Source organism: Phoenix dactylifera, chromosome 1, assembly GCF_009389715.1.
Source record: "Phoenix dactylifera cultivar Barhee BC4 chromosome 1, palm_55x_up_171113_PBpolish2nd_filt_p, whole genome shotgun sequence".
NCBI classification, from domain to species: Eukaryota; Viridiplantae; Streptophyta; class Magnoliopsida; order Arecales; family Arecaceae; genus Phoenix; species Phoenix dactylifera.
In genome coordinates this window covers 1,481,656-1,497,634 of record NC_052392.1, presented here as the reverse complement: position 1 = coordinate 1,497,634, position 15,979 = coordinate 1,481,656, and the positions used below count along the sequence as shown (strand labels likewise).

Sequence of the window (15,979 nt, the reverse complement as noted above, 5' to 3'; positions counted from 1 at the left end):
GACAACAGCTCTGGGAAGCTCCGCGGCAGGCGTTTGTCCAGGGAGAAGGTGAGTCTGCCCTTCCGGAAGCCACGCTTCAGGGCTGAAAGAGCTACCTCCTGACTCAGGTTCCGGACCTCCAGCGTAGCCCTGTTGAAGCGGGTAAGATAATCCCGCAGGCTTTCTCCCTCGTTTTGCCGGACATCAAAGAGGGAGTCGGAGACCAGTCGCCGCCGGCTACTGACGGCGAAATGAGTGATGAAGAGGCGAGTGAACTGGTCGAAGGACCGGATTGAGTCAGCCTCCAGCCCGGCGAACCATGCCCTCGCCGGGCCATGGAGGGTTGCCGGAAAAGCCTTGCAGAGAAGGGGATCTGATGCTCCATGGAGGAGCATGAGGGTCCTGAAACTCTCGACGTGATCCCGTGGATCCGCCGCCCCGTCATAGGGCTCGATCGCCGGCATTTTGAACCCCGGCGGATTCGGGGTCCGCAGGATCCTCGAGGCGAGCGCCGGCTGGGAGGAGATCTCTAAGTCGGCGAAGGGATCTTTGGAATGGCCCTTCAGGACCTGGAGTTGTCGGTGGAGATCGTCCACCCGCCGGTCCAGGGAGCGCGACCGGTGGGTGGGAGACAAGGAGCGGCGAGAGGGGGACCGACTGGAGCGCGGGTTCCTCGAGGACTGGGGGGTCTGGGAACGCGCCCGGGCCCGCCTCTCGTACCCCGCGCAGCTCCGGTGGGAAAGTCCCGGCAGAATGGAGCGTGCTCGAGAATCCTCCTCGCGCCGGCGCTCCTCCCCATGGGAGAGGAAGGAGCGCGGGTTGAGGAGGACAGGCGAACGCTCAGGCAGCAGCGGCTCCTGAGCCCGCTGCGGCGCCCGGGACATCGCACCCTGCAGATTCTGCACCGCCTCCGCGAGGGTGCGAACCTGCTGGGTTAGCTGGTCGAACTGGGCGGCTTCGACCATCTGAATGGGCGGTGGGGCGGTGGAGTGTTGCTGAGAGCGTGTTGGAGATGCAGCGGCCTCCCGGCCAGTGGCGCGAGAGGCCCCGCGACCGGAAGCATTGGAAGCTCCACGACCACCTCGCCGTGCCATTACGATTGCTCTGAGATCCGGCCCTTCCTCTAGCGCCAACTGTTGCTGGGGGTCCAAACCGAGAACGATTGGCACAGCGGTGTGAACGGGGTTCCTTTTGAATTGCTTTGGTTGCGCTCCACCTTCCGCCGGAAAACCTGCAAGCAAGCCTCGCACCACCACTGGGGTAGTGGGGGCCCTCCGACGATCAAGTTAGAGGGAATCGAAGGAGAAGGAGAGGTAGCAGGTAAGATGATGCTATGGAGAATCTTGCTCACCCCCCTTCCCCCCCAGCCCCATATATATCAGGCTGGGGGGTTTTTCTGGGGATTGGTCATCGTGTGGCACGATGGGGTTGCCACTGACATGGCCGTTACAGGGCGTCGTGGGGCAGCACCGGGTACGGCCATGGCAGGGCGTAGTGGAGCTCCGCTTCGTACGGTTGTTACAGGGGATCGTGGGGCAGCGCCGGATTCGGCCGTTGCAGGGAGTAGTGGAGCAGGGGGCCGCGGCGTGCCTCAGAAGAACAGTCTGTTGTTGTCAAGAGATTGCCGACCCGAGGTCGGATTGCTGGATCAAGGGGCAACCGACTCGGGGTCGGATTGCTGGATCAAGGGGCAACCGACTCGGGGTCGGACTGCGGAGCCGAAGATATCCGACCCGAGGTCGGATTGCTGGATCAAGGGGCAGCCGACTCGGGGTCGGACTGCGGAGCCGAAGATATCCGACCCGAGGTCGGATTGCTGGATCAAGGGGCAGCCGACTCGGGGTCGGACTGCGGAGCCGAAGATATCCGACCCGAGGTCGGATTGCTGGATCAAGGGGCAGCCGTAGTCTTTCTGGGCGCACGTGCCGGTCACGTGGGGCATGGTGGCTAAGTTCCCCCGTAACAATTTTGAATATCTAAACTATTAGACATGGTATGTGATTGCAATTACCTCTTAGCCCTGCCATTAAACCATTAAACCATTAGACATCTTGATGGGAATGATCCTCAAAATAATAGCTCAAAAGGCTAACTAAAAGAAATAGCTCAGCTACTTAAGTTTGGTTCCTCTCCGGTTCAAGACTAAGAGCATAGTTGGCTGGGGCGAGTTGGACTTTGAAATAGAAGTAGGAATGAATGACTTCCGTTCCAGCAATTTGGTTGGAGGAAGTTCCATTTCCATTTCGATTCAAAAGAAAATGGAAATATGCCCCAATCCCACAAAATTCAATCCTAATTCTTCCTCAGTATTCGAATCCTATTCCGATTTCAATTCCAGTCACAAATCAAACACGTTGGAAAATATGGCCTATTCCGATTTCCATTCCAATTTATTCTAGTTCCGATTTTGGTCGCGAACTAAAGGCATCCTAAAATAAATAAATAAATAAATAGGAGCTTCTAGTTTTGTAATCATGAATCATCCATGTATTGCATGAAAATGAGAATAATTTAGGTCCATGGTATGTAGGAGACCTACTATCTCATGAATCATACAAGATTTATGCAGACATAATCACCATGCAATTACCGATGATGGTGAGCGGGGGACTGGACCTCCCCAACCCAGCACAAACCAGAGAGGATCTCAATTCAGGCTAGTGCCAATCGGACCCACCACACCAGTTAAAAACACTACTTGTCATTGCATCCAATCTCTAACTATCAACTCAGTATTGTGAGCCTCCGACAAAAATCCAATCCAGCTTTGGGTTGAAGTGTCTCTTATGCTGCACACATTTAGGTCCCCAATATTAACACCAATATAACCCTGGATTTTTAACATGTTATGTACCAAATAGAATCATCGAACCGTAGATGATATTGGATCACGTTTGATTCGATAAGAAAGGAGATTTGATTCATGTAATCTTGTAGGCACATAATCTTGCATAATTTTAGGGAAGCATGGACATATCTTATTATCTAAGCTTGGTCAAGTACCATAGCACCAGCCTAACTTCAGATGACTTTTAGTCAAGAAAGTTTGGACTTGATTAGGTTTATCCATCGGCGCTGGCGCTTAATTAAGATTATCCTCCAAGATTTGTTTTCCATACTGTGGGTCATAGGAAAGCTTGCTTGACTTAGTCAACTTGATGTCATTTAGTCTACATTCAGGTGGGAATGACTCAACTCCCTCCTTTCAACTTCATGGGCCAATGCCCTTGTTCTTGATTCCTGGTACCAGCTATATGAATGTTAGGTAAAGTGATGTACTTTGAAATTTTAACTCATACTTTAACAAATGAACCATGTAACAAACAAAGCAAGTGAAAATCTGTTTGCCTACCAGCTTTACTTATCTAATCCTGAGACAAGAAGTCATGAAGCTATAGAAAAGAACCTAATATGCAACTCTTCATCTGAAAGGCAACATAAGTCCTAACTGATGTGGCTTTATAGTCCCATAGAGCATCCACTAGACCCAACTAACTAATAAAATGCACTAGTTGCCCCACAAGACAAACAGACATCCAATTCACAGCCAACAAATCAATCAATATATGCCAACCTACAACAAAAATGAAAGCCAGTCTGCTGATCCATCATGAGTTGGAGTACATTACCCATCCATTTACCATCCAAGTCACTGATCTAATGTCACAGTCCAAGTTGGGTGCTGGGACTATACATGGCCACATGTACTGCTCAACCCGTCACCGGCTTTCATATCAAACCAACGAACTAAGTGGTGATATGATAAGTAATTTCGAGCATTCTTTCCTGACTTATCTGACATACAAGAAATCATCACTTAATCAAGCTCGGAGATCCTATCATTATCATGGTGTTAACCTCCTTCTTATGTGCAGTCGATTAATTTTTGCGCATCTGCTTATCGATGATTCAATTGTAGATCTCAAAAAGTCATTCAATTTTTTTAAAAAAAACATCTTAATCGGATATTATATAACTAAGTTATAGCTCCTAAAAATTTGGCTTCTGATTCAGCTTCCTAAACTCTATCCAATTCTATCCGTAACGATCAAAATGACCTACATTGAATCTGATGATCCTCTTGTATCAGTCGATGCAACGCACGAACCTCAATTACGTAGGCCAATCATATGAAATGCTTGTTTATAGAAGATAACTCTAGTTGGCCATCCATGAAATTGTTGTTTGTAGAACAAGCAAAAAGGATAAAAAAGAAAAAGAAAGAAGAAGGAGGAGGAAGTGGAACATGGAAGGCAAGATCAAATAACCCTATTCCCACCCATCTCTGGTCCAAAATTGCCACCAAAACCAGCATTTGTTTGATTGGACCACAAAATGGGCTTTATACCCTAGTCCCGAAAGAAGCCCAGCAACAGCCCATATCATAAGGCTATTTCATGTATAACTTTTTTTTTTTTTTTTTTTTTTTTTTGCGCAATGGTGGCTCACACCCTACGGATGTAGATGCGGCCAACAAAATCTGAAAACAACAAAGTAACTAAAGAGTTCGGCATACTGTCACACTTCCTTCAAAGTCCAAACACAATCTCTAGAGTGGTGAGCCGCATAAAAAGCAATTCAGTTAGCTGCATAGTTAGCTTCTCTGTAAACATGTGTAGCCTAATAAGCTTTACACTTCTGTAGTAGTCTGCGATTGCCCTCGCCTGCATATCTCTCACCCTGATTCAGTTAATCACTTGGCCGAGTCGCCTTTGAGGATGAACCGATCGGTCCGATCCGCGCCTAGTATCCGTCGGGGCATAGGAGATGCAGTTTATATTGAAATTTATTACATTCTCGACCCCCATACCCCCAACTTTTAGCTAAACAGGAACCCTAGAGGTCTCGATTTCGATCGCGATCTCGATCCCTTGTTGGGGTTTGGTGGGAGGGGAAGGAGGAGGAGGAGGGAAGGAGCGATGTCTCTCCGGCCGACGACGCGGACGGAGGTCCGGAAGAAGGCTTACAAGACGGGGGTCGACGCCGAGGAGGCGAGGCGGCGGCGGGAGGACAACCTCGTCGAGATCCGGAAGAGCAAGAGGGAGGATAACCTCCTCAAGAAGCGCCGCGAGGCCCTCCTCCAGTCCGCCACTGCCGCCGCCGCTCAGCTCGATCACTCGACCGGGATCGAGAAGAAGGTCACCCAATCTCTCCTTTCTTCTTTCTTTTGTTCTTTTCTTGCCTTCCCTGCTCGATCCTTGATTGGCTTTGCTTGCTCTGAAATAGGAGGGTCGATTTTATTCGTCTTATGACCAATGCCTTCGATTTGAATCGGGCTTGCTTTTTATATGCATTGATTCCTACTGCAGGTGCCTCCGATATCTTCTTGGGCCGGCTTTAGTGGGTATTTGGTAAATACTAATGGATAGATCTGGATTCGCTTGTTTAAGTGTGATCTCCGTGAAACTAGGGTTCATTGATATGATTTCATTTTTTCTTTTTTCCTGCCAATTAGATTACATGTATTTATGAGATTTGTAGAGTTCTTCAGAAGGAATTCGGGTTTAATATGTGCAGTAGTTTGTTGTCTGGTCTCTGGAGTCTGTTCATATACTAGTCTCTGACATGTTTGACACGACTGTGATAGGATTGCATAAAAATTAGAACTAAGGTCATTAGGAACCATGCTGTATTATTCTGGATTACTGTCAATAGGTCCTGCCATAGCCAGTTTCTTTTATGCAAAACTACATGTCTGCTGTGGACCAATTTTATTTCCCTGTGATCAATGGTAACCTCTTGCGGTCCATGGATATCAAAATCAGAAATTCAGTGTTCTTAATAGTTATGATAAACTATTTGGTCTCCATGATAATAAAAATAATAATTTTTTGCCCAAGAAATTCTGAATGACTGTCTTGGACATCGGATTATTATTTGCTGATTTTGCTGGAAATCAACCTGTTTAGGTTGTAGATTGGCTTGCCAGCATAAAGATCAAGTATCTGATACTTTTTCTCCCTCCAACTCTCATAGCTTAAGAGGAAGAAAAAGGGTTGTCACTTGTCAGTGTGATAAAGGATAACTTCATCAGTCCAGAATTTCAGCTAATATTGGTTATGATATGGTGATGGTCGAATGTGTCTTCTTTTCATCTAAGATGTTCAATGTACATTTTGACACTTTCTCATGTGTGTCTATTCATAGCTTTCCCAACATTGGATGAGTCACTCTTAATTCAGTAAATTTGTTTGCAAGTTTTATGTATGTGGAATGATTGTTTTTCCATTAATAAGAATCTCTTACACTGTAATAAGCTCATTGTTTTAGCCCATGCCCATCCTTTACAATGGAATCTTGTTTAAAATATTAACTCCTAATCAAGTTAATTATATATTTATGTATGTATGTCTGTGTGTGTGTGTGTGTGTGTGTGTGTATTTGTATTTGTATAAGCACCGACCCCTTCATTAATTGTTGAAATATATTGTCTTGATCACCAAGTCACCTTGTGTTGAAATGTCGATGACTATGTTTTGTTATATAAAGAGTAGAAAGCACTCTTTGGCTACAGTAGGGCCCGAGTTCTTTAGGCACTTGTCTAGATGAACTTTTTATAGACATTGAGGAGGAGGTCCAGTGGTGTATGCTGTTTGCAGATGGCTAGTGTACATTGATGAGATGAAGACCGGATTAAATATTACCATGAAGTAATACATGGGTTGAAGTTTCACATGAAAAATGGAACCTTTTGTTGCAGTTTCAAGTGTCAACCTGGACGTGATCTGGTTTTAGAATTTCTGCTGAAACTAACTTATGGGGCCAAATTTAATGTATATGCAGGTTGGTTATTTTAATTCCTTGCATTTCTATCATTTCATTAAATGTTGAGGAGCACTTTTTCTATATTAAATTTGAATTTAGACTTCTAATATATTTAAAAGAAAAGTAACAATAAGTTTAGCTGTGCTAGAGCTCAACTTTCAGAAATACTTCTGTTGTTTTTTGTTCGATCGCAAATGATAAAGTGCACTCTAAACATAACTTTTTGATTTTTTTAATGATGTTTTTATTATTTCAATCCCAATACTGAAACAATATATTTAAATGTTCTGAACCTTCTAGTAATTTTGTTTCGGTTTTATGTTTATTCATTTTTTCATTGTAGTTTTAATTGATACTTTCAATTTCTTTTTGCTTGATGTTTTATGATTTTATGGAGCTGACTCCTGGAAGTTGGAACAAGGGTTTGACGATTGTAGTTTGTACTTTCTAATCGAGATTATTGAAACAAAAGCAAAACCTCTGAAGCCTCAAAAATTGCTAAAACTATAAACCAAAACAAACTCTTCACCATTGCTGTTAAAATCTTATGACACACGATCCAGATCTTAAATCCAAATCAAATTCATGCTAAACGATATGGATCTCATCCCTTGATCAGGATCAGTTATGATCATCAAAAATCTAAATCAATTTTATGAATTTTGCAATGCCTTGGATCATAAGGTCCAACATGCTCATGTTATTTACATATTAAATCATGTGGAATTCTTATATGGCTTTTTTAAAATTATTTATTTATCTCTAATATGCCCAAACATTTAAATTTGTTAAGAGCTTTTAACTTCTAAAAGGTTTTGGAAAAAAAATATCTGGGAGTTTATGGATTAAGATCAAGAGCAGAAAAGGATAATTAAATTGATAGGTTGATATAGATATTTTTGAATAATTATGCACGATGTTTGTTTCATTAGACATGCTATATATGGGCTTATGATGGTGGAAACTACACTATATATGCATCCATGCATATATATATATATATTGTCTTCTATTCTTCTACTTTATAACAGATGCATTTTTCTTGATTTTCATAATTTTTATATTTTTAAATATTGAAAAATCAAAGATACCTGATCTGATCTGATTTATCCCCTCATATGGTTCATGATTTGATCCCAATATTAACAACTTTGGTCCTCTAACATTGGAGTATAGTGTTGGTGGATAAGGTTATAAATTTTAGTGGAATAAAAACAGACTAATGGAGTACATGAAATGCAGCTCTTGTGGGGAAGAAAAATGAAAATATGAGCCTAAACTTTTATTGATGGCCAAGAGATACTCTAATCCTAATATTTCACTATCTTGCATTTATAAAATTGAATGGTGGCAAGGTAGTTGGAGAAATACTACATTGACTTGGAATACCACTGATAGTTGAAGAATGATGTTAGTATATTCTGTGATTTCCCATGCTTTTAAAATGGGGGGGGGGGAATTTATAGGAGCACAGAAGGTAGTTAATTTTATATAGACCAGAATGTTGAGCTAATAATGGGTAATTGCACATAAATTAGCATGTCAAACACAAAAGTGCCAGATGAATGCCTGATCAAGTTAGGAATGATGGTATAATTTTCTGAAAGAAAGAATAGGAGTAGAATAAGTGGTGAAGAACTCTAGATGTTTCATTGTTTTGTGTATGCAGAATGAAGATTTGAGGAGGCCTCAGGGATGGTGGTGCTTGGATTTTTGTCAAAGGGTTTTATGAAAGATGAGATGACATAACATAGCATCAACAAGTTTTGTGTGAGATTTGAATTTTCATCTGCCTAGTTGGTATTAGTTGAAGATGTAATCATTAGCAAGAATGCATTGAAGGATGTCTAAATCAAACCTTCAAAAATTGTGTTAATTATGGTCTATAACTAGATATTCCTTATTAGGGAAAAAGAGAATAGAAAGAGAATACAAACATGAGTCATTCTCCATTATCAAGTACATAACATGTGGACTCCTAGAGGCTGGAGGAAAGATTAAAAGTGAGACCACAAGTTCAGGCCCAAGCAAGATTTGGGGACCTTTGTGGACCAAATATATAAATCCACAGTAAAATATTATACTGATAGAATGCCGGTCCTCCTAGACTTCATATTTTAATGTGTTTCTTTTAAGAATCACCTCAATCTCTCATTCAGCAACATGATGTGGTCATCACTATCTCATCTCATCATCTTTTTATGTTCATGAACTTCCAGTTGAAGATCAATGGCAGATAGATGTTGATTTCCTACATGTGTTATTGCTTTGGATAGATAGAATCATAGAATTAGTAGAATATTTGACTGCCATGGGGCATCAAAGTTCAAGTACATCAAACTCACCATTGAGAGCCTTTGATGACTTTCACCAAAGGAATGAAAGCTTCCACCAGGTCCACTCTCGCCCCTCATTTTTCTGAGCGAAGGAGTTGTCACCTTGTTTTTGGGAACCAAGACATGGTCAATGTGCTATATTAGGAATATTTAATCATTCATGAGGGTATAATTTGAGTTGAAAATGCGTCCATAGAACCATTTGCGGCTCTCAATTTTTAAGCTTCATTGGAAGCTCATCTTGCCTGCAAATGACTTATCGACTATGGCACTAGGCACTAGCCACGTGCAATGCACAACTGCTTATATGGATACCCATGATTCCATTGGACTTGTCTAATTAAATTTGATTTTGATAGCAGGTTGTGAACTTGTGATCAAATTATTTATCTTTTTCTTTTAGAATTTATATGAATAATGCTGCGCATGACTTTATTGATCACAGCGCTATTACCACATGCACTGTAGACGGTGTTTTAGTATATGATATGGTCAAAGATTTGATTCACCAAGTGGTGGGCTTGTATTGTGATTCACCTATCAAGGTTTGAATTTTTGGCGGAAATTGATTCCTTTTGACCAAATTGATTGATTTCACCTGGAAGCAAGCTGAAACTAGCATTTGAAACCCATTTATGGTCAGCTCAAAATGAATGGTTTTAATCCTTTTTCACCCAACACTGACCAAAATATCCATAGATGCTTCTTTCAGACCCTATATTGGTATTTACTGTCATACCGGAGTCATTGCTTCATTTATTGAAGTACATAAACTGGAGAGCGTATATTTTGGACCATTTCTCTGAGTTAAAAAGAGGGATATATATACTCATGGATGATGAGTGTTGTTTCTCAGATTTGTAGTACTTTTCTGATTTTGATGGCAGAGCTGATCCTCACTACTTTGATTTTAGTTCCCCTGGAATATTGGTCAATCCTTATTGCCTGGATTGCATATAGCCTTGCCAGCTCTGTGGTTTGAGTGAGGCCTGCAACAAATTTATATGCAAATTAAGTTGCAGTTTTTTTTTGTGTTGTTAAAATTCTATCAGTAGCTAAGCTGCTGGTGTAGTTTTTGGAGATGACAGCAATATTTTTTTCTGTATTTTTTCTTCCTTTTAAATAATATAAATATCTATGGTGTGCCTCCCGGTTGTAAAGTTCTGCAATTGACATTGGTTGATGTACTGGCTGAGTTACATTGCAAATCCTCGCGGATTATACGCACCATGCCCGATTTTTTCATAATTTTTTGGAAGGAAGAAGTGATATCATAGTGTTGGGAGGACAGTGAGAATAAGCGCCATGATTTATCTTTCAGTACATAATGGTGTGTAAATTATTTCTGTCCCAGTTTGACTTTGACATGTTTCATTGGATGAACATTTTTAATTCTGGAATAATGTAGGGGCATCTACAAATCAAAAAGTGACTTCATCTTAACTCTTTGGCTTATCTTTTTGGTTTAAACTTTTTATACTGACAGGATAGGGTCAAAAACCTATTTGATTTTGTATTTTCAAATGTAACCAAATTGAAAATAGTGTGAAATATGTTGGTTGGGAATAGAGGAAAACTGGTTTGCACAAAATTGAAGAGATGATCTGGTAGCAGCTGACTTTGTCAGATATTTGATCTCTATTGTCTGTATCCGTTAAAATTTCTTTTGATATCATCATTTTTATGTACTCTGCAGTTGGAAAGCCTTCCTGGAATGGTGCAAGGAGTATGGTCCGATGATCCTGCTATGCAGTTAGAAGCAACTACCCAGTTCAGGAAACTTCTATCAATTGGTATGTGTACTTATACTGAAGATAATATGCTCGTTATCTATCAGGGCTTGGACAGATTCTGTTATTGATACGCAATTAAATATGTTTCTAGAGAGGAGCCCACCTATTGAAGAGGTCATTAAGACAGGTGTGGTCCCCAGGTTTGTGGAATTTCTCTCAAGATATGATATGCCACAACTACAGGTATAGTATATCTGTACAAGTTTGTAATAACGATAAGCTACATTTCACTTGGTAGTTATGCTTATAATTCTTGCAGTTTGAGGCAGCATGGGCATTGACCAATGTAGCTTCTGGGACTTCAGAGCATACCCGAGTTGTCATTGATCATGGTGCTGTTCCAAAGTTTGTGCAACTTTTGACCTCTCCCAGTGATGATGTTCGAGAGCAGGTTAATTGCTTTGTTAATTTTGTTTCTTCTCTGTAAGATCATCTATAAACTAATTACAATTCAAAACCCCATTTTCTTCTTGAATATCTGGTAATATGTTATTAAATTCGGACCTTTAACAGGCTGTATGGGCCCTGGGTAATGTTGCTGGTGACTCGCCCAGTTGTAGGGACTTTGTTCTCAGTCATGGTGCCCTCCTACCCTTATTGGCTCAATTGAATGAAAATTCAAAAATATCAATGCTGAGGAATGCTACATGGACACTATCCAATTTTTGCCGTGGGAAACCACCAGCCCCATTTGATCAGGTGTGGAACTTATTTAAAGTCATTGGTTCCCTTGAGAAAAAAATCTTAGCATTTTTTTTTAATGCAACTCTGCTAATGGCCTGTCTGATTGGTCATATCAGACAAAGGTTGCACTCCCTGTTCTTCGGCAACTTATTCACTCAACAGATGAAGAAGTCCTAACAGATGCTTGCTGGGCACTATCTTATCTTTCTGATGGAACTAATGATAAAATTCAAGCTGTGATAGAGGCTGGTGTCTGCCCAAGGCTCATTGAGCTTCTGCTGTAAGAATTAAACCTTCACTTCCTTTTTTTTTTTGTTTTCTGCTGTGAGAATTAATCCTTCACTTCTTTGTTTTTGTTTGTTGCTTTGTGTATTGTTTTTACCATAACTGACAAGCAATTTTTTCCTTCAGTCATCCATCTCCGACAGTTCTTATACCTGCTCTTAGGACAGTGGGAAATATTGTCACTGGAGATGATGCTCAGACTCAGGTTTGTCTTATATTGGGATGCCAACTAGGAGGCAATTTTTAGCATCCTGCAGAATATCTCTTTAACTAGACTTCATGTGCATATGAATGTATAAGAATCAATGAATAAGATAACTTATCTATGTCAACCTGGGGCTGCAATTCTTCTCATGGGCAGCTCAGGCTTGGCTCGCTAACTACTCGCTTGAGCTTAGCTCAGCTAAAAACGAGCCAAGCTCAAACAGTTTTTTAGGGTTCGGCTTCATAAATGAGCTTAGCTTGAACATAGGCTTTGTTCAGATTCCGTGGAAAAGCTCAGCCTTGATTGACTGAAATCCAGCTCCGAGTGTAGCCGAGCCAAGCTTGAGTACTTGATGTGAAGCTCGGCTGGAGCTCGAGCTGAGTTTGAGCAGCTGTTCTGATGTACTGAGCTGAGCTAAGCAGCCTGATACTTGGCTCGGCTCGGCTCATCTGGTCGGCACCACTGATCCTATTGACGAGTAAATGATTTGAATCTGTTTATTACCCTGGCATTATTAGGGAGATATCATTCTCAAGATATCAGATATTTCTGCATGATTGCATGTGTAAATCTTGAAGCCAGTGTCCATTCATATGCGGCAAGGTGGTGCTTTTTCTGTGACAATGGGGAGTATGGATGCTCTGGATCCTGGTATTTTGCATGTACCTGTAAAGAGTGCTGGTGGCCAGCATGGTTTTGGAAAAGAGGATAACGGTGAGCTGGAACACTGAAATAAGATATTATTAGGATTAATGACCGGAGAATATCTGATGTCCTGATAAGCAGATAGTTGAAATCTTATAGAGCAGTTCTATTTTTTTTGAAATTTGGACTTCTCGAATGACTGTATCACTAGAAAGGCTAGTTAATCGTTAGTGTTAGGTTCAGTACTCTAGTATGCTGTCCTTGGACAGCATATTGAGTGTATGAAGATCGCCTTAGTGTTTTTATTGTTAAAGACGACCACAAAGGTTAGCATGTATGCACAAAAAAGTTCTTTTAGCCATATTTGCTGGGTGCTAAATTGTTTCTTTAGGTGTAATCTGCGCATTAAAGATTCATACTTATTAGTGAGGCATGTTGCAGGTTGTAATTGAAAACCAAGCGCTTCGTTGTCTTTTTCAACTTCTCACACAAAATCATAAAAAAAGCATCAAGAAAGAGGCATGCTGGACCATTTCAAACATCACCGCTGGGAGTAAAGCCCAGATCCAGGTAAAGTACATGCCTGCTAGAGATACATTTGCAGCATGTCTTTTGTAACTGATACACCATGACTTAATATCAAATGCTTGCTCATTGATGCAATGAGATTTCTTTCATTTTTTTTTTTAATTTATTCCTTTGCTTTGTTTTATTTTTTTGTTTTTTCTTCCTCAGACAAAGAAACCACAAAGTGGTATTGAATTATTTTTGAAGGAAGCCTGATTTTAGTACCTTTTCTGATCCATGCCATGCTACAGGCTGTTATAGATGCAAACATCATTAATCCTCTAGTACAGCTGCTGCAACATGCTGAATTTGACATTAAGAAAGAGGCAGCATGGGCTATATCAAATGCTACATCAGGGGGTTCCAATGAGCAGATCCAGTATGTTTTGTTTTTCATGTAAACTTACTAGTGCTTTTACTTATTTTGAGCAATTAAGTAACCTGGCATAATATCTCAACCAGTTACATATGCTAATAAATTGCTGATTTGAAATGCTGTGACTGTTGTCCTTGGCATCTTTTTTTCAGAGCGGATCTCCTACCAGTTCAATTACCAGTCATTTGGTCTTCCTTTTCTGGCTGTTTGGTTGCTGTTGACATGAAAATTGAGCAATGACGTATCCATCCTTAATACCTAGTATATATTTCTAGGGAAAATGATCTGTAGGTTGTCAAGATTCTTTAGTGATTTTAAATTATTTTAAAGTTCCATTGACCTTTTAAACTTATTTTCAAGTCATTATTATCTTGTTAACGAATATATCTATTTTCTTAAATTATCTTTTTGTACGGTAAAAAATTAGCTCATTTGAAGTCGAACTCTCACCGGCTCTGCCTATGTACAGATTGACGTAAGCATAGCATATGTGCAAATATATCTATTTGGCTGATTGTGTATTATATCTTGATAAGCTCATTTAAAGTCAAACTCTCACCAGCTGCCTTGAGATATTTTTCAAAACATGATTAAGCAAATGAAGTTTGTTGTTTGTGATTATAATATTCCACCAAGGAAGATACCTCTCTTGCATAAGAGAGGGGAAAGCACCCCCAATTCATTGACGTAATGAAAAATAAAAGAGGAAGCCCCACAGAAAATAACTTCAAATGTAAAATTTAAGCAAATGAATATTCAGGCCTGTGAACATTGTTAAGTGGATGAATGGTGTTGCTTGCTATGATACATATCACTAATTAGGCTAACTTTTAATGTGATATTGAAAGCTCTTAATATGATTTGAAAGCACATGAATATTTTTTTGTCTTCAGTGTTTGTCATCTCTTGATTGTGTACTTTACATGTGAAGAAGTAAACATCTTATAATTATAGAACATTGTAGTTATAAGTCCATATTCTTCGGCATTTCACAATACTATATTTATTTTTTTACAACGCTGTAAAAATATTATGTCGTGTACAAAATTTATCATGGTCTATGCATGATTTATGGCAGTTCAATGGCAAAACAAATTTTGGGAGGGTATGATATTAAAAAGAAGAATGCTTCCTTTTAAAATCACAGAAGTTGTCAAATTTGTTGTCAAATAAAGAAAAGCCAATGCCCTATATTTAAGTCTACTTCCATATAAGGACCTATACACATTGTTCATACCGTTTTTTGATATTTAGGCACTGGAAACAGATATGTAGGTAGGATCATTGTCGTTAGATGACTAGCTAATAGTTCTGTCCATATGTCATCAACATAATCACTCTGAAGTCAGAACCTCCTTTCTTCTTTTTGGATTTCTGAGCAACATTGTAAATCCGACAGATTATTCCCTTGTCAATAAATTGATAAATATCCTGTTTTTTTGTTTCTTCTCATTTTGCAGCTTTTTGGCGAGCCAAGGATGCATTAAGCCACTGTGTGATCTTCTGGTATGCCCGGACCCACGAATTGTGACTGTGTGTCTTGAGGGCCTTGAGAACATTCTGAAGGTGGGCGAGGCTGAGAAAGACTTGGGTAGAACTGGTGACATAAACCCTTATGCCCAGATGATAGATGAATGCGAGGGACTAGATAAAATTGAGAATCTGCAGGGCCATGACAACAATGAGATCTATGAGAAGACCATAAAGATCTTGGAGAGATACTGGATTGAGGAAGATGATGAAGGACAGGTCGTGCAGGGTACTGGTGAGGGCGCGACATTTGAATTCGGAGCCAACCAGCCCTCTGCTCCTTCTGGTGGCTTCAAATTTGGTTGAAATATCCTGTTACCGTACTAGGCTTTCCTTTTTTTTTTCTTTTTTTGTTTTTATTTTGTTGTATGAATTCAAGGGTCTATCAATTCACCCAATAGGAGGGTCAGGGTTTTTGATCTGACTCCGAAACAGCTATAGTAGCGGAGTTGATGAATGCTGTTTGCAAGTGTAAACATTAGATTGATGTTTTGTGTTTAGTTTACTTGGAGAATTGCAAATTAGTATGATTGGATCATTCTTGCTGTCACAAAAGCTTAATAAGTGTTATAGTTATTTTTGTTTGTATTGGGTCACGAGTTCTCTTTATCGCCATGCGGATTGGTCACCTAGTCTGACTTCCAATTGGTTTGGGCAGTGCAGGTGATTGTTCTGTAGCATTTCCCTGTAGTGTTTTCTAGCAAACATGCGGATTATGGTTGCAGACATCAATGTATAGAACTGGTGTGATCTACTCAGAAAGCAGCCCTTTAATAGGGATTTTGTAGTTTCTATGGATGAATGATGGTGGTAT

General features: G+C 40.4%; 1 protein-coding gene across 3 annotated transcripts; it reads left to right on the top strand.

Annotated features, from left to right (window-relative positions):
* The first annotated feature begins 4,682 nt into the window (after positions 1-4,682).
* On the top strand, positions 4,683-15,753 carry LOC103715763 (importin subunit alpha-4). 3 transcript variants are annotated; one of them, XR_605439.3, is made up of 11 exons: positions 4,683-5,117; positions 10,777-10,873; positions 10,965-11,056; positions 11,133-11,264; positions 11,387-11,572; positions 11,674-11,837; positions 11,969-12,047; positions 13,134-13,262; positions 13,511-13,638; positions 13,788-13,926; positions 15,096-15,232. XR_605439.3 is itself a non-coding variant. In XM_008803509.3 (11 exons), the coding sequence occupies exons 1-10, from the start codon at positions 4,899-4,901 to the stop codon at positions 13,873-13,875; spliced, it is 1,314 nt and encodes a 437-aa protein (XP_008801731.2). In that variant the 5' UTR covers positions 4,683-4,898; the 3' UTR covers positions 13,876-13,922; positions 15,096-15,753. The 3 variants fall into 3 exon arrangements, 2 of the variants coding, with proteins under 2 accessions (XP_008801731.2, XP_008801729.2); XM_008803509.3 differs by having other exon boundaries at positions 13,788-13,922; positions 15,096-15,753; XM_008803507.3 differs by lacking the exon at positions 13,788-13,926 and having other exon boundaries at positions 15,096-15,750.
* The last annotated feature ends 226 nt before the right edge of the window (positions 15,754-15,979 follow it).